The sequence below is a fragment of the Macrobrachium rosenbergii genome, chromosome 7, assembly GCF_040412425.1.
Source record: "Macrobrachium rosenbergii isolate ZJJX-2024 chromosome 7, ASM4041242v1, whole genome shotgun sequence".
In the NCBI taxonomy this organism is placed as follows: Eukaryota; Metazoa; Arthropoda; class Malacostraca; order Decapoda; family Palaemonidae; genus Macrobrachium; species Macrobrachium rosenbergii.
This window is the reverse complement of record NC_089747.1, coordinates 64,968,687-64,993,959: the sequence shown is the minus strand read 5'-3', so window position 1 is coordinate 64,993,959 and position 25,273 is coordinate 64,968,687. Positions and strand designations below refer to the sequence as shown.

General features: G+C 40.4%; 1 protein-coding gene across 1 annotated transcript; it reads right to left on the bottom strand.

Moving 5' to 3' along the window:
- Positions 1 to 23,504: 23,504 nt before the first annotated feature.
- Positions 23,505 to 24,341, bottom strand: LOC136840458 (ectopic P granules protein 2-like). The gene has a single exon (XM_067107132.1). It carries the CDS (start codon positions 24,339 to 24,341, stop codon positions 23,505 to 23,507), a length of 837 nt encoding a protein of 278 aa, XP_066963233.1.
- Positions 24,342 to 25,273: the final 932 nt, after the last annotated feature.

Below are 25,273 nucleotides of genomic sequence, written 5' to 3'. Positions count from 1 at the left end.
AACCCATTTGTGACTTATTTAAAAAGAGAGCCTTTACCAACAACATGAAGTTCAATAGATGGTTCATTAGTGTATTAGAATTTGCCCCAGAATTCAGATATATTCCAGGGAAATTTAACACCTTGGCAGATGCATTATCCAGATCTCAAGAAGAAAAAGAAAAATGCATTACCACTAATACCTTTTGTTTTAGTTGTCAAGTAGTAGATTTAGATCTAGAAAGAGTAAAAATACAACAAGAAAATGATGCAGAAATCAGACAGATAGTAGGACAGTTAATGACAGATGAATCTTTAAAACCTGATTTTCAGTTGATAAATGGATTGTTGTATAAAAAGCCAACAGAGAAGAATGGTTGTTCTCGTCTATACATCCCAAAAGCACTAATCAGAGAAGTTTTATAACTAACACACTCATATAAGTTAGCAGGACATCCTGGAATTAAAAAGACAAGCAGAATCATAACCAGAAATTATTTTTGGCCACATTGCAGTGAAGATGCCAAAAACTTTGTACAGAACTGTGCAGTTTGTAACTTACACAAAGGTGACGTAAATCTTAAAGCTCCACTTGAAAATATCCATCAGAATTAAATCCATTTCAAGTAGTCGCTATGGACTTTTTAAGTCCATTTCCAACCACTATTAGAGGAAATAGACAAATATTAGTCTCCTTAGACTATTTAACTACATATGTAGAAATAGTACCAGTAAGAAATAGAGATGCAGCGACAGTTGCAGAAGCTCTTAAATCTAGAATGATCACAAGACATTCATGTCCACAAGTTCTTCTTTCGGACAATGCTGCTGAATTTACTAGTGATCTTTTAAAGAAAGTATGTGAATTTTATGCAATAAATAAACGTCAAATGACAGCTTATAAACCAAGTTCTAATGGAGCAGCAGAACGAACTAATCGTAAAATAAAGGATATCCTGAAAACTTTAGTGAGCCCACGGACAGAAGACTGGGACTTAGCATTAGAAGACGTACAATTCACACTGAATAATACTGTAAATGAGACAATAGGAGAATCCTCACACTTTTTGCTATATGATTATCAGAAAAGAATGCTTAAGACATTATTAGACGATGCAACACCACCCAGACATACTTATAACTATGATGACTATGTTGCATGGAAGACCAGACCTACTTACGAGACAATCATGAAAACAGGGGAAAAATTAAAAGAGGGTCATCATCCTCATGCCAAATATTATAATAAAGGTACCATTAAACCAGACATTAAAGTAGGTACTCAAATTTATGTACAAAATCATGTTCTAGAAAGGCCAAATGTAAAGGTATCTCCCAAATTCACTGGACCATATAGAGTTGTAGAAGTGTTAAAATTAAACAAATATAGAGTAATCAATGGAAGTGATCTAAAAGAAAAAGTAGTTTACTGGAATCATATAAAAGTAGTTAAACAGATCCATGGTCCTCTGAAGATTAGATAACAAAACATGACATGAAAATAAGTGTAGATAAGGTTGAAAATCCAAAGATATAATCTATGAAGCAGACAGAGTTAATTATGTATATAAATGTATATGACATATATATATATATATATATTGATGTATTTAAAAAAATGTATACATATATAGAAAGTCTGATAATTTTCTTACAGATACAAAATGCGGCTCATCTTTATGATAGTAGTCTTATTTGGACTAATTTCCTCAAGTGGAAATAAAAAGGATCATTGTTGAAAAGACAAGGTAACGTTAAAATGATTAAGGACTTAGGCATCATAAAGCTAGACATATCATCAGTGTTAAGCAATGAGAAAAAGTTAAAGGACATACAACAGGATATTGGGAGAATTCTGCAGAAAGGGGATAAAACAGTGTTCCATTTTTGTTAGAAAACTTAAGAAAGAAATAGAAAAGACTGTAAAACCAGATCAAAGTGATCCTCTTACCCTTTTTGGAACTGCTTTGAACACATTATTTGGGGTAGCCACAGAATCGAATGTTGAACATGAAAAAGAAAGAATTGACAGACTAGAAAAGTGGGTTACAACAAGATGAACAGTAATAAATAAAGTAATAAGTTCTCAAAATCAGAATACAGAACAAACAGAAAAACTGAAATGTTTCATAAACAAGGTCACCAAAAATGTGACGGACGAACTGAAAAAATGAGAAAATATTCAGTTCTTGAATACCTTCGCTTTAAAAAACGAAGTTGTGTTGCAAGAACACAAAAGTGTTTTGAATGCTATTTTGCTGGCTTACAAAGGTATTCTGAGTCCAACCATAATAACTCCTAAAGAACTTGAAGAAATAATTAAATTTTATATAATGGAAAACCATTTACAGCCGCTTGTAGGAGATGTGTTCATGCATTACAGTTTAATAAGTGTCAAAGTGCTTTTTAATCAGATTGTATTGATTGTAACTTTCAATACTAAGATCACAAATACCTTAATCACACTTTATCCATTTCCGGTTAATAATCAACCTATCATTCAAAAGGGAACAATCAAACATTTTGCATTAGAAGAACACGCTTTGTTGTTGTCGTTCTTTACACAACAGAAGTTTCAAGAGTGTATTTTATTAAGGGAACAGGAATATATATGTAATTTTGAAAATTTATATAGGAATACTAATGCATATCCGTGTATTCAAGAGGTTGTGTTAAATCAAAATCAAGAACAAGGAGTGTTTACAGCTAATTATGATAGTAAGTTTGAAGCTTTGCTTATAGATGATGTGGTTTTTGTATTTTCTATAGATACTGTTTTGGCTAAAGTTAAATGTCACAACATAACTAAAAAGGTAAAATTTAAGAATGTTAAATCTTTTACAACATCCTGTCAAGTAACAATCCCTAATCAATTGTACTACGAACTTCATGTTTTAACCAAATACACCTTCAATAAACATGTGCCATATAAGATTAAAAAAATTGATGAATTTAAGTTGTCTCAATTAGGATTAAAGAAATTTGAAAATACAACACACACACACACACACACACACACATAAGACACGAGATTTCTCCTATTATGTCATTCATAACATGTATATATATATATATATATATATATATATATATATATATATATATATATATATATATATATATATATATATATATATTGTATATGTATATATGGCTGGAGAAGAGGAAGGAATGACCTCACGCTTATTTATTTAATGAATTGAAACTTTGACCTGGTGACTGGTTTAATTACCCAAGAATGGACGAGCACACCGACGTGGAATTATTATAGATAGTCTCCCCTCTTCTAAAAATAAGAAGCACACTTGTCCGGGCAACCAATATCACTGAACGATATGTTGCTGGCCACAAGTCGTTCCTTGGGGCAAAAAATCCCAGACACATGCAAGGCAATTATTCAAATTATGCAACACAAGTTTACAAAGGTAAAAATTAACTATGTTGCATACACAGCATACCGCATAGTCTAGTGGTATATAGTCTGTTATACAGTAGGTCTATGATCCGTTAAAGCAGAATAGGCCCTTCAACCATCGTTTCTGTAGTCAAGTGAGGGTAAAATCTTCAACTTTTTTGTGCAAAAAATTGTTAATTTTATACAGGAAAATAACAATGTTATTTAAACAACAGTACTAATACAGTTTCGAAGACAGGGGCAAAGTTACCTATGTCTCAAAATGGTATACCCAACCCCAAGTGGCCCTGACAACTGCTGATTCCCATAAGGAGACAGGCCACCATACAAAACGTGGGAAGAAATCCATTTTCGATGACAGAGGCAAAGTTGCCAATGTCTCGAACTGGTATACCCAACCTTAAGTGGCACTGACAGCTGCTGATTTCATAGATAGAAAATCCAAATTGGGTGGGCAGCAGAGAGATGACAGAGGCAAAGAAACATCAAGAAATTTCCAACCCAGGCAGCCTGCTGATTTCAGTAGAGGAGAATAAAACCATGACAGTTTTGATGACAGAGGCAAAGTTGCCTATGTCTCGAACTGGTAAAAATACCTTAATGGACAATGACAACTGCTGATTCCTTAAGGGAGATACCCACCATCCAAATGGTGGGCACAATCAAGTGACAGTCCAGACACTGCTGATTTCCTTAACAGGCCAACATCAAAAAGAAAGACTAAACAGAAATATTTGATGACAGGGTCATTGATGACAAGGCAAAGTTGCCTATGTCTCCAACTGCTGATATACAGAAGAATTCCAAAGGTCTAAATCCAGTTTTGATACAGAGGCAAACCTTAAACTGGTATACCCAACCTTAGTGGCCCTGACAACTGCTGATTTCCTTATTAAGGAGACAGGCCAACATCCAAAATTGGGCAGCAATCCAGTTTTGATGACAGAGTCAAAGTTGCCAATGTCTCGAACTGGTATACCCAACCTTAAGTGACCCTGACAACTGCTGATTTCCTTAGGGAGACAGGGCACCATCCAAAAGGTGGGCAGAAATCCAGTTTTGATGACAGAGGCAAAGTTGCCAATGTCTCGAACTGGTATACCCAACCTTAAGTGACCCTGACAACTGCTGATTTCCTTAGGGAGACAGGGCACCATCCAAAAGGTGGGCAGAAATCCAGTTTTGATGACAGAGGCAAAGTTGCCAATGTCTCGAACTGGTATACCCAACCTTTAGTGGCCCTGACAGCTGCTGATTTCCTTAGGGAGACAGGCCACCATACAAAACGTGGGAAGAAATCCAGTTTCGATGACAGGCAAAGTTGCCAATGTCTCGAAATGGTAAACCCAACCTTAAGTGGCCCTGACAACTGCTGATTTCCTTAAGGAGACAGGCCACCATCCAAAAGATGGGCAGAAATCCAGTTTTGATGACAGAGGCAAAGTTGCCAATGTCTCGAACTGGTATACCCAACCTTTACAGTGGCCCTGACAACTGCTGATTTCCTTATAGACAGGCCACCATACAAAACGTGGGAAGAAATCCAGTTTCGATGACAGGAAAAGTTGCCAATATCTCGAAATGGTAAACCCAACCATAAGTGGCCCAGACAACTGCTGATTTCCTTAAGGAGACAGGCAACCATCCAAAAGATGGGCAGCAATCCAGTTTTGATGACAGAGGCAAAATTGCCAATGTCTCAAACTGATATACCCAACCTTAAGTGGCCCTGACAACTGCTGATTTCCTTAAGGAGACAGGCCACCATGCAAAAGGTGGGCAGAAATCCAGTTTTGATGACAGAGGCAAAGTTGCCTGTAAATACTAGTATAAAACCTTAAGTGGCCCTGAAGCTGCTGATACTTCTGATATCCACCATATAAAATAAAGGTTTGGGCAGAAATCCAGTTTTGATGACACAGGCAAAGTAAATCATGTCTCGAACTGGTATACCCAACCTTAAGTGGCCCTGAAACTGCTGATTGGCAAGGAGATAGGCCATTTCCAAAAGATTCCAGAAATCCAGTTTTGATGACAGAGGCAAAGTTGCCTATGTCTCGAACTAGTATACCCAACCTTAAGTGGCCCTGACAGCTGCTGATACCTTAAGGAGATAGGCCACCATGCAAAAGGTGGGCAGAAATCCAGTTTCAATGACAGAAGCAAAGTTGCCTATGTCTTGAACTGGTATACCCAACCTTAAGTGGCCCTGACAGCTGCTGATTTCCTTAAGGAGACTGGCCACCATACAAAACGTGGGAAGAAATCCAGTTTCGATGACAGAGGCAAAGTTGCCAATGTCTCGAACTGGTATACCCAACCTTAATTGGCCCTGACAGCTGCTGATATCCTTAAGGAGACAGGCCACCATCCAAAAGGTGGGCAGCAATCCAGTTTTCATGACAGAGGCAAAGTTGCCTATGTCTCAAACTGGTATACCCAACCTTAAGTGGCCCTGACAACTGCTGATTTCCTTAAGGAGATAGGCCACCATCCAAAATGTGGGCAGAAATCCAGTTTTGATGACACAGGCAAAGTTGCCTATGTCTCCAAACTGGTATACCCAACCAGATTGGCCCTGACAACTGCTGATTTCCTTTTACAGGAGATAGCCAACCAACCAAAAGGTGGGCAGAAATCCAGTTTTTATGACATTTTCAAAGTTGCCTTTGTTCGAACTGGTATACCTAACCTTTCTGGCCCTGACAGCTGCTGATTTCATTAAGGAGATAGGCCACCATCCAAAAGGTGGGCAGAAATCCAATTTTGATGACAGAGGCAAAGTTGCCTATGTCTCGAACTGGTATACCCAACCTTAAGTGGCCCTGATAACTGCTGATTTTCTTAAGAAGACAGGCCACCATCCAAAAGGTGGGTAGAAATCCAGTTTCTATTACAGAGACAAAGTTGCCTATGTCTCGAACTGACATACTCAACCTTAAGTGGCCCAGACAACTGCTGATTTACTTACGGAATTGGGCCACCATCCAAAAGGTGGGCAGAAATCCAGTTTCAATGACAGAGGCAAAGTTGCCAATGTCTCGAACTGGTATACCCAACCTTAAGTGGCCCTGACAGCTACTGATTTCCCTAAGGAGAGGGGCCGCCAACCAAATGGTGGGCAGAAATCCAGTTTCGATGACAGAGGCAAGGTTGCCTATGTCTTGAACTGGTATACCCAACCTTAAATGGCCCTGACAGCTGCTGATTTCCTTAAGGAGATAGGCCACCATCCAAAAGGTGGGCAGCAATCCAGTTTCGATGACAGAGGCAAAGTTGCCTATGTCTCGAAATGGTATACCCAACCTTAAGTGGCCCTGACAGCTGCTGATTTCCTTAAGGAGATAGGCCACCATCCAAAAGGTGGGCAGCAATCCAGTTTCGATGACAGAGGCAAAGTTGCCTATGTCTCGAAATGGTATACCCAACCTTAAGTGGCCCTGACAGCTGCTGATTTCCTTAAGGAGATAGGGCACCATTCAAAAGGTGGGCAGCAATCCAATTTCGATGACAGAGGCAAAGTTGCCTATGTCTCGGACTGGTATACCCAACCTTAAGTGGCCCTGACAGCTGCTGATCTCCTTAAGGAGAGGGGCCACCAACAAAAAGGTGGCAGCAATCCAGTTTCGATGACAAAGGCAAAGTTGCCTATGTCTCGAACTGGTATACCCAACCTTAAGTGGCCCTAACAGCTGCTGATTTCCTTAAGGAGATAGGCCACCATCCAAAAGGTGGGCAGCAATCCAGTTTCGATGACAGAGGCAAAATTGCCAATGTGTCAAACTGATATACTCAACCTTAAGTGGCCCTGATAACTGCTGATTTCCTTAAGGAGACAGGCCACCATCCAAAAGGTGGGCAGAAATCCAGTTTTGATGACAGAGGCAAAGTTGCCTATGTCTCGAACTCATATACCCAACCTTAAGTGGCCCAGACAACTACTGATTTCCTTAAGGAGACAGGCCACCATCCAAAATATGGGCAGAAATCCAGTTTTGATGACAGAGGCAAAGTTACCTATGTCTCGAACTGGTATACCCAACCTTAAGTGGCCCTGACAGTTGCTGATTCCTTAAGGAGATAGGCCACCATGCAAAAGGTGGGCAGAAATCCAGTTTCAATGACAGAGGCAAAGTTGCCTATGTCTCGAACTGGTATACGCAACCTTAAGTGGCCCTGACAATTGCTGATTTCCTTTAGGTGATAGGCCACCATCCAAAAGGTGGGCAGTAATCCAGTTTCGATGACAGAGGCAAAGTTGCCTATGTCTCGAACTGGTATACCCAACCTTAAGTGGCCATGACAGCTGCTGATTTCATTAAGGAGATAGACCACCATTCAAAAGGTGGGCAGCAATCCAGTTTCGATGACAGAGGCAAAGTTGCCTATGTCTCGAAATGGTATACCCAACCTTAAGTGGCCCTGACAACTGCTGATTTCCTTAAGGAGATAGGCCACCATCCAAAAGGTGGGCAGCTGTTATGCAGTGAATAAGTATGAGATTCACTGATCGGGATTGTGAGTGAATAAGTATGAGATTCAGAGATCGGGATTAGAGAGAGAGAGAGAGAGAGAGAGAGAGAGAGAGAGAGAGAGACGATGTTGATAGTTTAAAATGATGAGCCATGAGACCAAGTAAATTGAAGATAACCACAACAAACCTCCAAGATGTGGGAAAGGAAGGAGGAGCTAGAGGAAAGACTAAGAAGTGAAAAGGTCAGCAAAATTGACCTGATTTGTCCTTGCTAAAAGTGGGAGTTGAAATTGAACCATTAAGAGTAAAGTAGACGTCCTCAAAGAGGCGGAGTTTTATTCAACATAGGTCCAGAGTTCATTCTGATCAATTTTTAGTTAGAGTTAACTTGAAACCCATTTGGGTAGGGTTGTGTCACTCTCCTCTCTAACATCAAGAAATTTCTAAGTCCAGTGTGGCTGGCCGTGTGAACTAGTTTTAGTTAGAATAAAACTTATGAAAAAGTGCCCGGTGAAAATACTTAACCCCCTCCTGAAAACCAAATAGACAATTTGAACCTAACTTACCGAGTCCCCTGCGTTACTATCAAGTGAAGTCAACAGACAGAAACGGAGTCATTCATATGTGGTGCAACGCAAAATAACAAATAAAACTAAACCGCATAACATAAAAGTTTGGTGGCAGTTTCGGAGGATTTCGCCCAGCGCACATTTGAAAAACAATAAAGTTCACGGCCCTAGAGAAATTTACAGAGAGTGAGCAGTGACTGCGCTAAAACTAACTAACTCAATTTAACAGCGCAAATAATTTCAAGACGGTCTTCAGCACTAGAAACACCAATACAACATCAACACTGTAGCAGAAGGGAAACGAAGCAGAACGAAATATTCCAAGAAGCAGTGAATCTTTTGTGTCGATCGGAATGAAAAATTGACAGCGATAAATCTCTGTCAGTTTGAAACTTCCGAACGTTCGCATAAGATCAACCAGAAATTCAGTTTAATAATTATATTTGAACATAATAAGAACAATAGTAATAATCACGGCATAGAACAGCGGTGATTTTTATAAGAAAAACGAAATTTACGAAAGAAAGAATCAGCAACTCGCCCTAAACTACGCCGATCGCAGAAGCGGAGAAGACGAAAACAAACAGTGTTGGCGGACGTATGAAAGTCGCTAATATCTACGTCAGTTCAGTGAACTTTTCTATCGTGTACGGACTTAAATACACGAAATTCCCAAAATTTTTGGTCGCTAAAAGGAGACTTAGCGAAAGGTAGCGGTAGCAGAGCAGCGACGAAGACGGCGACGAATGAGAGCGGAAGACGGCGACGAAAGAGAGTGAAGAATTCGGAACGGCGATACAGTTTAGAAGTCAACGCGTTGATAACCGCCTCTCGAAAGGGAAGTGACGCCTTCAATCCACAATTTGGAAGGATTCCAAATTTTTTTTCTTCGACAAATTCAGCGAGCACGGACGGGAAGACGGCCAAGCTGAGTGAATTATCGCTGGATGCTAACGACAAATTGCGCTCAAGAGCAATCAGCGCGATCTTCAAGTGCAAGGCGACACGAAGCTAATTAAATAGTAAACATTCATTCCTAGTATCGGGGAATTATCAAGAGAATTTTTTTCTCTGTGAATTAAATTTTTTTGTGTGTGAAAATTTTATATAATTATTTTTCCTGCAGTGCGCAAATAATTTTTTTAAACAAAATAATTTAAGTAATTATTTTTCTTTTGAATAATATTCTTTATTTCCTTATTGTTGTACGAAGAAGAAATAAATTTTTTTCTCATATTTAGTAATTTTTTTTACGAAATAGAAATTTTCGTTCACTTGGTGATAGAGACAATTCTGTTTAAATTATTCTATCATAATAAATTTTTATTGTTATACACTTGGCGCAGCATTTTGCAGTGGAACCCAAACAATTGTATACATAAATACTAATATCAGACTTTTTCAGATTGTGAGAGAGTCCTATGAAGGAATGAGTTAGGAAAAATTTGAATTTTTTTGTATAGAGGATACAGTCAAAGGATTTAAACATGAAACTGAAGTAAGTACCTGATTCTCAAATTTTTTTTTTTCAATTTTTCATTCTTGGAATCATTGAATATTTTATGAATTAATATGAATAACACTTTGGACGAAGTTATCTCCCGACTGCAACAGACAAGAGGCGAAGACCAGACTCCATATAACCTAAGACCTGTACCTGAACGACTTTCTAGACAAATTGATCCTAGTAATACTAGACCCAGACGTTCTCATAGTCAAGGTCCCCCACTTAGTTTACCGAGTGCGCCTAACCCTTCAGTTGTAACCACTAACCCAATAACTTCCATTGTACCTAGAAATTACAACATGGCGCAAGCCACTAGATTTTGTGGAACGGTAGACCCAAGTAATGTAGATAAAAGTAGATTAGAAGAATATGGTGTAAATCGATGGTTAGCAGACACAGAAAGCAGAATTTCAGCTGCTGGTATCACAGATGAGAGAAAGAAAATAGATGAAGCACTCTTGTATGTTAGTATGGAACATGGTGATGCACATACAGTTCTTCATTCAGTACTTTTTAGGAATATTACTCTGTTTAACGAATTCAAGAAACAGTGCTTACAGTTTTGGCAACCAGAAGCACAGAAAGATCCATGGTACAACATAGGAACTTTCCATCATCAGAAATATGAGGGTAATCACTTAGTTTTAGCAACTAGAGTAGAGGAAGCTATAGATAGAGTGACGACAGATATGAAAGCTGTAGGAATTGTTGTTGGAAGGAAGGATGAATTTGATGATGATGAAACAGATTTAGCTAGTATATCCAAGGTACTTAGATATATGTCATTAGGACCAATCTACGATGCTTTGGGTAAGGAAGAAAGAGTAGCCTTAAAGAAGTACTGTGATAGGAAGCCAAATGATGGAATTGTACAAACCTTGATGTACATAGAAAGGAAAGTAAAACAGAATTCATCAAGTAGTAGTGCAGATTTTACGGGAACCGTAGCTAGTGGAAGCCAAAGAAATAATAGCAATCAATCCAGTAGAAACCAGTCAGGGCAAGCTAGGTCTAGGTATCAGGGAAATAGAAATTCGTTTGATAGAAATGGTGGGAACAACAATAGGAGATTTAATCAATCAAACAGAAACAATCAAGGTAGGCTGCCAAATAGAGGTAACAATGGGAATACCACTGGAACTAATGGAAATAACAGTGGAAATAACAAGACTCCTGGACAGAGGGGAGCTAGTCAAGGCCAAAATTCGGGGAATAATAGGCCACAGTCAAATAGGCAAAGACTAAATTGTGGATATTGTGGTTATTCCAACCATACAACACAGAATTGTAGAAGAAACAAATGGTGTTCGAATTGCAATAAGATAGGACATTTACTCCAGAACTGTTGGTACAACAGACAGGGAAATTCTCAGGGGTCTCAAAATAACCACAATACTCAGCCTAATAATCAGAATACCTCCCCCAGTACCCCAAATCAAGGGGATTCTCAGTGACAATCACAGAGAGCGCAGCAGAAAGGTCCATCCTTACAGAAAGAAATAGTGACATTGAATAAGGATGTGTCCCCAATAGACATTACTCGAAGTAATGAAATAGTGTTTTCTGTTAAGAATTTTAATACGTGTCAGGAAGAGTTGCCTATCATACGAGTACACTTAGAAGGTGTACTGAGTTCCATATTGTTGGATACAGGTAGTACTGTAAGTATCATAGATAAAGGCACTTTAACAAAACATATAGGTTGTGAGCTTTCCCAAATGAGAGAATCCTATAGGACCATAAAGGGGATCCCTGGAAAGCAAATAAGGGCTATAGGCAATGTCAATTTAGAGATAGAAATTCTAAATAAGAAATACAGGGAAGAGTTTGTGGTGTTGGAAGAGAAATATTTTCCAGCTCAAGCTCTATTTTCCTTCCAGGCTATGAAAAGATGTGGAATTGCACTAGATTGTAGCAATGGAAGAATCACTATCAAGGAAATTGATAGAGGAAATGTTTGCTCTCTTGAAGAAGAGGAACAGTTTCAGATAAACTTGATAACTTTACCTGAGACAGCCTCATCTGAAGAAGTAGACATCCAACAGATAGAAATAGAATTTAATGCCAACCCGGGTAGGACAGTGAGTAGAAATTCAATGATAGAAGAAATAGGAGAAGATAGACAAACTACTTTTAAAAGCCTAGAAGCCACTCAGGAGGAATTCTCAGATAGCAGGTATGAACCTGATAACTCAAGTGCACGACAAGTAGATACCTCCGAAGAACTTAGTTCTTTTTCCCAACCTCACGATCCTGACACGCTAATAGATTGTAGTCACTTAATAATAAGAGAAGATACGGAAGAGAAGTATCTCAATGAGGTGTTGCTGTTAGGCAACCTGAAAATGACAGAGATAGTTCTGTGATACCACAAGATGAAAGTTCAGATGATACTGATGTCTGTTACATTGCCGACGTACAGAATGCAGAAGAAATCTGCTTAGTTAGTACTGCCGATGATAATCTTGTAAAATTTAGATTAAACAATAGCGTTAAGCTGCATCCACAAGGTCTGACAAAGGTTTGTCTTAGAATTGTAACAGATAAAAACCTAGGTGATACAGATGTGTTATTAGTTAATGAAGACTTACCAGACTTTGTGAAAATGGACAATTCCCTAGTAAGACTTAATGGTGGAAATTGCACGACTTATGTGTATAATTATTCTGACAAGAGACTAGAATTGCATGCCGGCATAGAATTCTGTAAGGGAATTGTGATTACTAACCCTTTACTAACCCTAAGTGAAAAAGCATTTGTCTCTGTAGCTGACACAAGAGTTAAATTAGAAGGGGAAGTAAATAATACAGATTTTCCTCATTGTAGGGACAGGTTAATACAGATATTAGAGAAATATAGGAGTGTTGTAGCAGTAACAGGAGATAAGTTAGGAAGGACAGATGTCCTGCAGCACAAAATAGTCATAGAAGAAGGTGCTAGACCTTTTTATATACCTAACTACAAACTTCCAATAAGTCAAAGACCCATTGTAGACGAGATGGTTGAAGAGATGAAGGAAGATGGAGTCGTAATACCTTCTAAGCCACCTTATAATTCACCTTTACTGCTAGTTCCAAAGAAAGACGGTACTTGGAGGATGGTAATAGATTACCGTAAACTGAATTCCCACACTGTCCCTGATCGAATGCCAATGCCAGTCATTAATGACATGTTAGCTCAATTAGGAGGTGCCAAGGTTTTTTCTAGCCTCGATTTACTGAGTGGATATTGGCAAGTTCCTCTCGATGAAGAATCCAAGCATCTCACGGCATTCAGTACTCACAAAGAACATTTGCAATTTGAGGTAATGCCGTTTGGTCTTACTTCAGCTCCTTTAACGTTTGTACGTTTAATGCTGCAAATCTTAGGAGATGTTGAAGACGTATCGGTTTATCTTGATGATGTAATAATTGCTAGTAAGGATATAGAGAGTCATTTAAAGACAATAGAATTAGTATTAGATAGGCTCAGAAAGGCCGGATTAAAGGTAAAAATTAAGAAATGTCAGTTTCTGAAGAAATCTCTAGAATATCTAGGACATGTTATCAGTGAACATGGTTTGAAAATGCAAGAAGGAAAGATTAAGGCTATTGTGGACTATCCAGCCCCAAGAAATTTGAAGGCACTAAGAAGATTCCTAGGTATGGTAAGATATTATCGACCTTTCATAAAGGGATTTGCTACCATAGCAAAACCATTAACTGAGTTAACTAGGAAAGACGCTAGCTATGAGTGGAAAGATGAACAGGAAACAGCGTTCAAAACACTAAAGGATATGTTGATAACAGATCCTATCCTGGTTTATCCAGACTTCGAGAAGGAATTCTACTTAGCCTGTGATGCTTCAAGTACAGGACTAGGTGCCGTCTTGATGCAAAAAGGATAAAACAAGGATGAGGACTGTATACTATGCCAGTAGAGTTTTGAATGCAGCTGAAAGAAATTACAGTACAACAGAAAGGGAATGTTTGGCATTAGTCTGGGGATTACAGAAATTTAGACACATTTTGCTAGGACATAAAATTAATGTTCTTACAGATCATAAACCCATTTGTGATCTTTTCAAGAAAAGGGCTTTTACCAATAATATGAAGTTCAATAGATGGTTCGTTAGCGTATTAGAATTTGCCCCAGAATTTAGATACATACCTGGTAGATATAACACATTAGCTGACGCCTTATCTAGATCACAAGAAGAGAACGAGAAACAAATTACCACTCATAATTTCGCCTTCAGTTGTCAAATCACAGACTTAGATTTAGACAAAGTTCGTCAGGAACAACAAAGGGATTCTAGAATAAGGGAAGTAATTGGTAACCTCTTGCAAGGTGAGAAAAATTCAGAGTTTCAATTGATAGATGGATTATTGTACAAAACTTCAGACGAACCAAATGCTTGTTCACGTTTGTACATTCCTAATACACTAATACAGACGTCTTAGAACTAACCCATTCATACAAGTTATCAGGACATCCTGGAATTAAGAAAACATGTAGAACAATCACTAGAAACTATTTTTGGCCTCGATGTAGTGAAGATGCTAGTCGATTTGTTCAGAACTGTACCATATGTAATGTACATAAGGGGAATGTCAACGTCAAGGCTCCTCTGGAAATGTATCCTTCAGAATTAAATCCTTTTCAAGTAGTCACAATGGATTTCTTAGGTCCATTCCCGAACACCATCAGAGGAAATAAACAGATTTTAGTTTTCATTGACTATTTGACCAGATACGTAGAAATTGTTCCAACCAGAAACACAGAAGCATCAACGGTGGCAGAAGCCTTTAAGTCTAGAATTATAACCAGACATTCATGTCCTCAAGTTTTGCTCTCAGACAATGCTGCTGAATTTACTAGTGACATTCTAAAGAAACTGTGTGACTTTTATGAGATACAGAAATGTCAAATAACAGCACATAAGCCAAGCTCAAATGGAGCAGTAGAAAGAACAAATCACAAGATAAAGGATGTTCTGAAAACATTGGTAACCCCTAGCACTGAAGACATACAATTTACTCTAAACAACACAGTAAATGAATCAATAGGAGAAACTCCTCATTTCCTATTGTATGGCTACCAAAAGAGAATGCCAAATTCACTTTTGGATGATGCCGCACCACCCAGACGTACGTACAACTACGAGGACTATATTGCTTGGAAGACAAGACGTACGTACGAAACCGTTAAAGTCACCAGGGCTAGATTAAAGGAGTTACATAAAAAATCTAGTAAGTATTACAATAACAGATCCACCATACCTTCGTTAAAGGTAGGACAACAAGTTTATGTACTCAATCATGTTCTTGAAGGACCTAATACTAAAGTAACCCCAAAATTTCGAGGTCCATATAGAGTTTTAGAAGTTTTGAAGTTGAATAAATTCAAGTTAATGCATGAGATTACCTTGAAAGAATCTATTGTACATTGGAACCACATTAAAGTAGTTCATTCAGAACCTTGGTCGTCTACCCAGTTGAAAGATTTGTCTAATAAAGATAAGATAGATAATAAAATAGAATCTTCAATGACCCCAAGGTATAATTTGAGAAGAAGGTAATGGCAAGTGCAATGGTAAACAAATGTAGTTGATAAGATTTTTACTGCTTAATAACATTATTTCAGCAAATGGATTGTATGGTGGTTGGCAGTGAGTCAAATTGTGAACTCACTCATACAACTAAGGAAGGGAGCCATCATCAAGGAACATGGCAAGGTAAAGATGATACAGGACCTAGCCATTGTTAAGATAGGAACGGACTCCATTATCGATCAGAGAGAGCAGTTAGTCCAGCTGAGCAATCAGATACAGGCAGGATTACAAAGTGTCCAAGATAGAAATTTGTACGACATGCTCTCCAAGTTGCAGAGGGACATCGATAGTGTTATGCCAAGGAAAGTAGTAAAGCGATCACTCATACCCTTTATAGGCGTCGCTTTACACAATCTCTTTGGAGTGGCGACCGATGGTAATGTTGAAAGGCTAAAGGAAAGAGTGGCACAACTTGAAAATTGGGCTTCTGAGCAGGGCACTGTCTATAATAAAGTAATAGGAAATGTCAATCAAAATCAGAAAATGATCACAGTGCTGAAAGAATTTGTGAATAGTGCCCTCCATAATGTTTCATCAGAAATTGCTAGAATCCATCAAACAGAAATGATGGAGCAACTGCTCATAGAAACAAGTAATTTCCTTCTGGAATACAAGGAATTACTCAATGCAATCATGATGGCAGGTAAAAACCTGCTGTCGCCTTTTCTAATAACCCCTAGTGAAATTGAAGCCATTATTCAGAAATGTGTTGTGAACAATCACTTGAAGCCACTAGTAGAAAATATAGTGGACTATTATGGCATGATCACAGTGAAAGTAGTTGTTAATCAGATTATACTAGTGATCCCTTTCAACAATCCAGACATCAACTCATTGATGTCAGTCTATCCATTCCCAATGATAGTAGATAATAAGTCCATTGTACTAGAAGGAACAGTTCGACACTTTGCCTTGCAGCATGATTCGTTCCTAGTGACCGAAATCCCCGAACATGAGTTCAGGGAATGTGTCATGCTTAGTGATGGTGTATATGTTTGTAACATTGTGAATTTCTATGAACCCTTGAATGCTCTTCATTGCCTAGATGATCTTGTAAACAACAAGAATGGTAAGAACCATTGTAAATATCTACCGTTTACAGAAACTTTCAAGGCTCAAATCATTGATGATGAAATTTTTGTGTTCTCAGCAAACAGATTGAATGCTAAGATTGACTGTAAGTCAAACAAAACAGAAGTAGTTTTCATTAACGTACACTCATTTTCATCTGCTTGTGAATTGGTCATTCTACATAATTTGTATTACAAACCTACAGTCTTCACGACGTACAGTTTAAATTTCACTAAAAGTGTACATCAGTTTGAAGTTATTAACGAATTTCAACTTTCAGAACTGGAATTGGAGACATTCACAAAGCTAGAAGAGATTCATACTTTCTTTCATACATATAAGACCGAGATTTCTCCTATCATGTCATTCATAAATGTCATTCTTTTGGTACTGTTTGCTTTTATTTCCTTTATAATTGTCAGGAAATTAATATTGAATAAGCTTACCATAATCAAGGACATGATGGACAGAATCCTTCCTAGAGAGTGACAGCGTTTACCATTGACTTGCCACTTGAACATTTGATGATTGATTTTTTTTATTTTACAATTTATGATTTCTTTTAATAACAATCAGGTATGTTCTTCATGTGTGAATTTTTACCAAGTTATCATGATTGATAACCAGGGAGTAATAGGCATTTGATATATTTACTTTGCAATAATTTTCTGCATTTAGTTTGAGTATTTGATATATAAGTTCATGCTTGTCTTGTTTGCATTTATTGTTTGTTAATAGAAATTATTGACAATGAAGTAATTGACTATAGTCAAGTTTTTCTTTGAATGTATATTATAGGCATTCATATAATTTTATTTCCGTACACCTGCTTACATGACTACTTATTCAAATTTGCATTACATTATTATTGCTAGGTTTACCTTAGTTGGTTGGCTTAGAATTAGTTTTTGTAATGGTTTTGTATACTGTTGAGTTGATTATCTACTTGCATTGTAGTCAATGCAGGTAGGTGACCGAGTGATGTTATGCAGTGAATAAGTATGAGATTCACTGATCGGGATTGTGAAAGAGAGAGAGAGAGAGAGAGAGAGAGAGAGAGAGAGAGAGAGAGAGAGAGAGAGAGAGAGAGAGAGAGAGAGACGATGTTGATAGTTTAAAATGATGAGCCATGAGACCAAGTAAATTGAAGTATAACCACAACAAACCTCCAAGATGTGGGAAAGGAAGGAGGAGCTATAGAAAGACTAAGAAGTGAAAAGGTCAGCAAAATTGACCTGATTTGTCCTTGCCAAAAGTGGGAGTTGAAATTGAATCATTAAGGATAGAGTAGACTTCCTCAAAGAGGCGGAGTTTTATTCAACATAGGTCCAGAGTTCATTCTGATCAATTTTTAGTTAGAGTTAACTTGAAACCCATTTGGGTAGGGTCTGTGTCGCTCTCCTCTCTAACATCAAGAAATTTCTAAGTCCAGTGTGGCTGGCCGTTTGAACTAGTTTTAGTATTAAGAATAAATATGAAATAGTGCCCGGCGAAATACTTAACCCCCTCCTGAAAACCAAATACCATTGTGAACCAGAACTTACCGAGTCCCCTGCGTTACTATCAAGTGAAGTCAACAGACAGAAACGGAATCATTCATATATGGTGCACACGCAATAACAAATAAAAGTGCACCGCATAACACAGCAATCCAGTTTCGATGACAGAGGCAAAGTTGCCTATGTCTCGAACTGGTAAACCCAACCTTAAGTGGCCCTGACAGCTGCTGATTTCCTTAAGGAGATAGGCCACCATCCAAAAGGTGGGCAGCAATCCAGTTTCGATGACAGAGGCAAAGTTGCCTATGTCTCGAACTGGTATACCCAACCTTAAGTGGCCCTGACAACTGCTGATTTCCTTAAGGAGATAGGCCACCATCCAAAAGGTGGGCAGCAATCCAGTTATGATGACAGAGGCAAGGTTGCCTATGTCTCGAACTGGTATACCCAATCTTAAGTGGCCCTGACAACTGCTGATTTCCTTAAGGAGATAGGCCACCATCCAAAAGGTGGGCAGCAATCCAGTTTTGATGACAGAGGCAAAGTTGCCTATATCTCGAACTGGTGTACCCAACCTTAAGTGGCCCTGACAACTGCTGATTTCCTTAAGGAGATAGGCCACCATCCAAAAGGTGGGCAGCAATCAAGTTTCGATGACAAAGGCAAAGTTGCCTACGTCTTGAACTGGTGTACCCAACCTTAAGTGGCCCTGACAACTGCTGATTTCCTTAAGGAGACAGGCCACCATCCAAAAGGTGGGAAGAAATCCAGTTTCGATGACAGAGGCAAAGTTGCCTATGTCTCGAACTGGTATACCCAACCTTAAGTGGCCCTGACAACTGCTGATTTCCTTAAGGAGATAGGCGACCATCAAAAAGGTGGGCAGCAATCCAGTTTCGATGACAGAGGCAAAGTTGCCTATGTCTCGAAATGGTATACCCAACCTTAAGTAGCCCTGGCAACTGCTGATTTCCTTAAGGAGATAGGCCACCATCCAAAAGGTAGGCAGCAATCCAGTTTCGATGACAGAGGCAAAGTTGCCTATGTCTCGAACTAGTATACCCAACCTTAAGTGACCCTGACAGCTGCTGATTTCCTTAAGGAGATAGGCCACCATCCAAAAGGTGGGCAGCAATTCAGTTTCGATGACAAAGGCAAAGTTGCCTATGTCTCGAACTGGTATACCCAACCTTAAGTGGCCCTGACAGCTGCTGATTTCCTTAAGGAAATAGGCCACCATCCAAAAGGTGGGCAGCAATCCAGTTTCGATGACAAAGGCAAAGTTGCCTATGTCTCGAACTGGTATACCCAACCTTAAGTGGCCCTGACAGCTGCTGATTTCCTTAAGGAAATAGGGCCACCATCAAAAGGTGGGCAGCAATCCAGTTTCGATGACAGAGGCAAAGTTGCCTATGTCTCGAACTGGTATACCCAACCTTAAGTGGCCCTGACAGCTGCTGATTTCCTTAAGGAAATAGGCCACCATCCAAAAGGTGGGCAGCAATCCAGCTTCGATGACAGAGGCAAAGTTGCCTATGTCTCGAACTGGTAAACCCAACCTTAAGTGGCCCTGACAGCTGCTGATTTCCTTAAGGAAATAGGCCACCATCCAAAAGGTGGGCAGCAATCCAGTTTCGATGACAGAGGCAAAGTTGCCTATGTCTCGAACTGGTATACCCAACCTTAAGTGGCCCTGACAGCTGCTGATTTCCTTAAGGAAATAGGCCACCATCCAAAAGGTGGGCAGCAATCCAGTTTCGATGACAGAGGCAAAGTTGCCTATGTCTCCAACTGGTATACCCAACCTTAAGTGGCCCTGACAGCTGCTGATTTCCTTAAGGAAATAGGCCACCATCCAAAAGGTGGGCAGCAATCCAGTTTCGATGACAGAGGCAAAGTTGCCTATGTCTCGAACTGGTATACCCAACCTTAAGTGGCCCTGACAGCTGCTGATTTCCTTAAGGAAATAGGCCACCATCCAAAAGGTGGGCAGCAATCCAGTTTCGATGACAGAGGCAAAGTTGCCTATGTCTCGAACTGGTATACCCAACCTTAAGTGGCCCTGACAGCTGCTGATTTCCTTTAAGGAAATAGGCCACCATCAAAAGGTGGGCAGCAATCCAGTTTCGATGACAGAGGCAAAGTTGCCTATGTCTCGAACTGGTATACCCAACCTTAAGTGGCCCTGACAGCTGCTGATTTCCTTAAGGAAATAGGCCACCATCCAAAAGGTGGGCAGCAATCCAGTTTCGATGACAGAGGCAAAGTTGCCTATGTCTCGAACTGGTATACCCAACCTTAAGTGGCCCTGACAGCTGCTGATTTCCTTAAGGAAATAGGCCACCATCCAAAAGGTGGGCAGCAATCCAGTTTCGATGACAGAGGCAAAGTTGCCTATGTCTCGAACTGGTAAACCCAACCTTAAGTGGCCCTCACAAGCTGCTGATTTCCCTAAGGAAATAGGCCACCATCCAAAAGGTGGGCAGCAATCCAGTTTCGATGACAGAGGCAAAGTTGCCTATGTCTCGAACTGGTAAACCCAACCTTAAGTGGCCCTGACAGCTGCTGATTTCCTTAAGGAAATAGGCCACCATCCAAAAGGTGGGCAGCAATCCAGTTTCGATGACAGAGGCAAAGTTGCCTATGTCTCGAACTGGTAAACCCAACCTTAAGTGGCCCTGACAAAGCTGCTGATTTCCTTAAGAAATAGGCCACCATCCAAAAGGTGGGCAGCAATCCAGTTTCGATGACAGAGGCAAAGTTGCCTATGTCTCAACTGGTATACCCAACCTTAAGTGGCCCTGACAGCTGCTGATTTCCTTGGAAATAGGCCACCATCCAAAAGGTGGGCAGCAATCCAGTTTCGATGACAGAGGCAAAGTTGCCTATGTCTCGAACTGGTAAACCCAACCTTAAGTGGCCCTGACAGCTGCTGATTTCCTTAAGGAAATAGGCCACCATCCAAAAGGTGGGCAGCAATCCAGTTTCGATGACAGAGGCAAAGTTGCCTATGTCTCGAACTGGTATACCCAACCTTAAGTGGCCCTGACAGCTGCTGATTTCCTTGGAAATAGGCCACCATCCAAAAGGTGGGCAGCAATCCAGTTTCAATGACAAAGGCAAAGTTGCCTATGTCTCGAACTGGTATACCCAACATTAAGTGGCCCTGACAGCTGCTGATTTCCTTAAGGAAATAGGCTACCATCCAAAAGGTGGGCAGCAATCCAGCTTCGATGACAGAGGCAAAGTTGCCTATGTCTCGAACTGGTAAACCCAACCTTAAGTGGCCCTGACAGCTGCTGATTTCCTTAAGGAAATAGGCCACCATCAAAAGGTGGGCAGCAATCCAGTTTCGATGACAGAGGCAAAGTTGCCTATGTCTCGAACTGGTAAACCCAACCTTAAGTGGCCCTGACAGCTGCTGATTTCCTTAAGAAATAGGCCACCATCCAAAAGGTGGGCAGCAATCCAGTTTCGATGACAGAGGCAAAGTTGCCTATGTCTCGAACTGGTAAACCCAACCTTAAGTGGCCCTGACAGATGCTGATTTCCTTAAGAAATAGGCCACCATCCAAAAGGTGGGCAGCAATCCAGTTTCGATGACAGAGGCAAAGTTGCCTATGTCTCGAACTGGTAAAACCCAACCTTAAGTGGCCCTGACAGCTGCTGATTTCCTTAAGAAATAGGCCACCATCCAAAAGGTGGGCAGCAATCCAGTTTCGATGACAGAGGCAAAGTTGCCTATGTCTCGAACTGGTAAACCCAACCTTAAGTGGCCCTGACAGCTGCTGATTTCCTTAAGGAAATAGGCCACCATCCAAAAGGTGGGCAGCAATCCAGTTTCGATGACAGAGGCAAAGTTGCCTATGTCTCGAACTGGTAAACCCAACCTTAAGTGGCCCTGACAGCTGCTGATTTCCTTAAGGAAATAGGCCACCATCCAAAAGGTGGGCAGCAATCCAGTTTCGATGACAGAGGCAAAGTTGCCTATGTCTCGAACTGGTAAACCCAACCTTAAGTGGCCCTGACAGCTGCTGATTTCCTTAAGAAATAGGCCACCATCCAAAAGGTGGGCAGCAATCCAGTTTCGATGACAGAGGCAAAGTTGCCTATGTCTCGAACTGGTAAACCCAACCTTAAGTGGCCCTGACAGATGCTGATTTCCTTAAGAAATAGGCCACCATCCAAAAGGTGGGCAGCAATCCAGTTTCGATGACAGAGGCAAAGTTGCCTATGTCTCGAACTGGTAAACCCAACCTTAAGTGGCCCTGACAGCTGCTGATTTCCTTAAGGAAATAGGCCACCATCCAAAAGGTGGGCAGCAATCCAGTTTCGATGACAGAGGCAAAGTTGCCTATGTCTCGAACTGGTAAACCCAACCTTAAGTGGCCCTGACAGCTGCTGATTTCCTTGAAATAGGCCACCATCCAAAAGGTGGGCAGCAATCCAGTTTCGATGACAGAGGCAAAGTTGCCTATGTCTCGAACTGGTAAACCCAACCTTAAGTGGCCCTGACAGCTGCTGATTTCCTTAAGGAAATAGGCCACCATCCAAAAGGTGGGCAGCAATCCAGTTTCGATGACAGAGGCAAAGTTGCCTATGTTTCGAACTGGTAAACCCAACCTTAAGTGGCCCTGACAGCTGCTGATTTCCTTAAGAAATAGGCCACCATCAAAAGGTGGGCAGCAATCCAGTTTCGATGACAGAGGCAAAGTTGCCTATGTCTCGAACTGGTAAACCAACCTTAAGTGGCCCTGACAGCTGCTGATTTCCTTAAGGAAATAGGCCACCATCCAAAAGGTTGGCAGCAATCCAGTTTCGATGACAGAGGCAAAGTTGCCTATGTCTCGAACTGGTAAACCCAACCTTAAGTGGCCCTGACAGCTGCTGATTTCCTTAAGGAAATAGGCCACCATCCAAAAGGCGGGCAGCAATCCAGTTTCGATGACAGATGCAAAGTGTCCTATGTCTCGAACTGGTATACCCAACCAGAATTGAGAAGACCATTTATAAAATCCATTCCTCAGATACTTCCATTCACTTTAACAAGGTATGCTTCAGAGAGGATCTGTTACCTTCATATATTATCATCATTATTATTATTAATGAGAAGACTTTCTGTAAGGGTACAGTTAGTGGGTGGATGCAGCCAGAATTCTGACTGCCCATTTGTTGGTGCTGTTCCGTCACATTCCAAGGGGAGATGCGATCGCCTTGGCCCAGTCGATGAGGTTGGCTGGAGGATGGGTGTGTGGGAGGTGGGGGGCCTCCCTTTGGCTGAAAGCTTGGGGGGTCGTGGGTGGGGGATACAGCAGCCAACACCCATCCCAAAGACAACCCCATCGTATGGACCAAGGAGATCGCAACGCCTCCGGAACACGACGCCGATGACGAACTTCTACCTGCGTCTTCTCCTGCGTGCTTTTTTCTGGAGCGTTCCGTTTTGATCTGTTAGTTCAGTGATCTTGTCTCTGAGGACCTTGTTCTCTTCAACCAGAGCATTATTCTTATCCTTTTCATTTACTATAGAATTATTCACGGAGGCCATTTCCCGTCCTCTTTCAGATAGTTTCTCATTCAGGTTTTCATTTTCCCTTTGCAGTAACTGAAGTCTATCTTCCGTGGTATGGATATTCTTCTGGACGGGGAAATTCCTCTGCGCCTCCTTTCCATGATTTTTTTCTTGGTCACGAATTCTTGCAGGCAGAACGGTTGTTTCTAGCTGTGAGGCTCGCAGCTGATCTTCGAGTTTTGTGGTCACCTCTTTCAGTCGTTTCCTTTCCGCTTCGTGCTCCTTGACTTTCTCTTCTAGGTAACCACAATAGAAATCATTGTCCGACGCTTGACGCTGCAGCTCTTCCAGTTTTTTTCGGTTCGTCTCACACTCTTCATCTTTGTTTGCGAGTTTCTCCTTTAGATTGTCTATTTCCATTCCTTTTCGGATCAATGCGTCTTCATACTCTTCCACTTTCTTCATCATCTCGTTGTTCAAATGATCATTCTTCTGGTTAAGGGCTGCTTCGTTATTTTTCCTGTTGTCAACTTCATGAAGGAGGCTCAAGTTTTTTTCCTCAGCCTCCTTCCGCGCCTCCTCCAGAAGAGAGATCATTTCCGTAGCATGGTAAACGTGGTCTTCCAGTCGTGCGATGGCATCTCGAGCAAGTCGGCCAGACTTCTTTTCCTCCATGTAATTGTCAAACATGTTTCCAAGAAGCCCTCCAAGAATAAGAGCCATCGCGTTTGTACTAATAAAATGTCCAACTTTTTCGATAACATTTCCATTCACAAAAGGTAATATCACTGATCCAGGACGGATCAGAGCCAGTACAATGTTCACAAGAAAAGTAACTTTGCCAAATAGAGACATGGTTACCTTTCTTTCAACCTGATCGAAATGCTAGAATCAGAAAAAGCCACTGAGGTTTTGGGATTCCAAAGATCGTTATTTCGGCTTCATCGCGATTCTTCCTTCGGGAGATTCCTCACGGAGCCTTCGAAAGCACTTTGAGAAACTGAGGGAATGGTGTAAGAGGCTCCTGAAGACGTCGACGGATTCAGAGATCAAGTAAATGAAGACGACCCTGAAGATGAGAAACTCTTCAGCGCTATTCTTTCTTCTGGAGATACCTCACGGAGCCTTCGAAAGCACTTGGAGAAACTGAGGGAATGGTGTAAGAGGCTCCTGAAGACGTCGACGGATTCAGAGATCAAGTAAATGAAGACGACCCTGAAGATGAGAAACTCTTCAGCGCTATTCTTTCTTCTGAAGATACCTCACGGAGCCTTCGAAAGCACTTGGAGAAACTGAGGGAATGGGGTAAGAGGCTCCTGAAGACGTCGACGGATTCAGAGATCAAGTAAATGAAGACGACCCTGAAGATGAGAAAATAAATGTCTTCGACGGACAAGAAACTAAAAAGGAAGGCTCAGCTTTTATCGTTTCTGTCATTATAACACAAAAACAGAACGAAGAAATAAAAATTAAACAAAAAACAAGTATTTGAGATATTTTGATGAGAGAACTCTAAATTTCTTTAGTTCACACACACACACACAACACACACACACACACACACACACACACACACACACACACACATATATATATATATATATATATATATATATATATATATATATATATATATATTATATATATATATATAT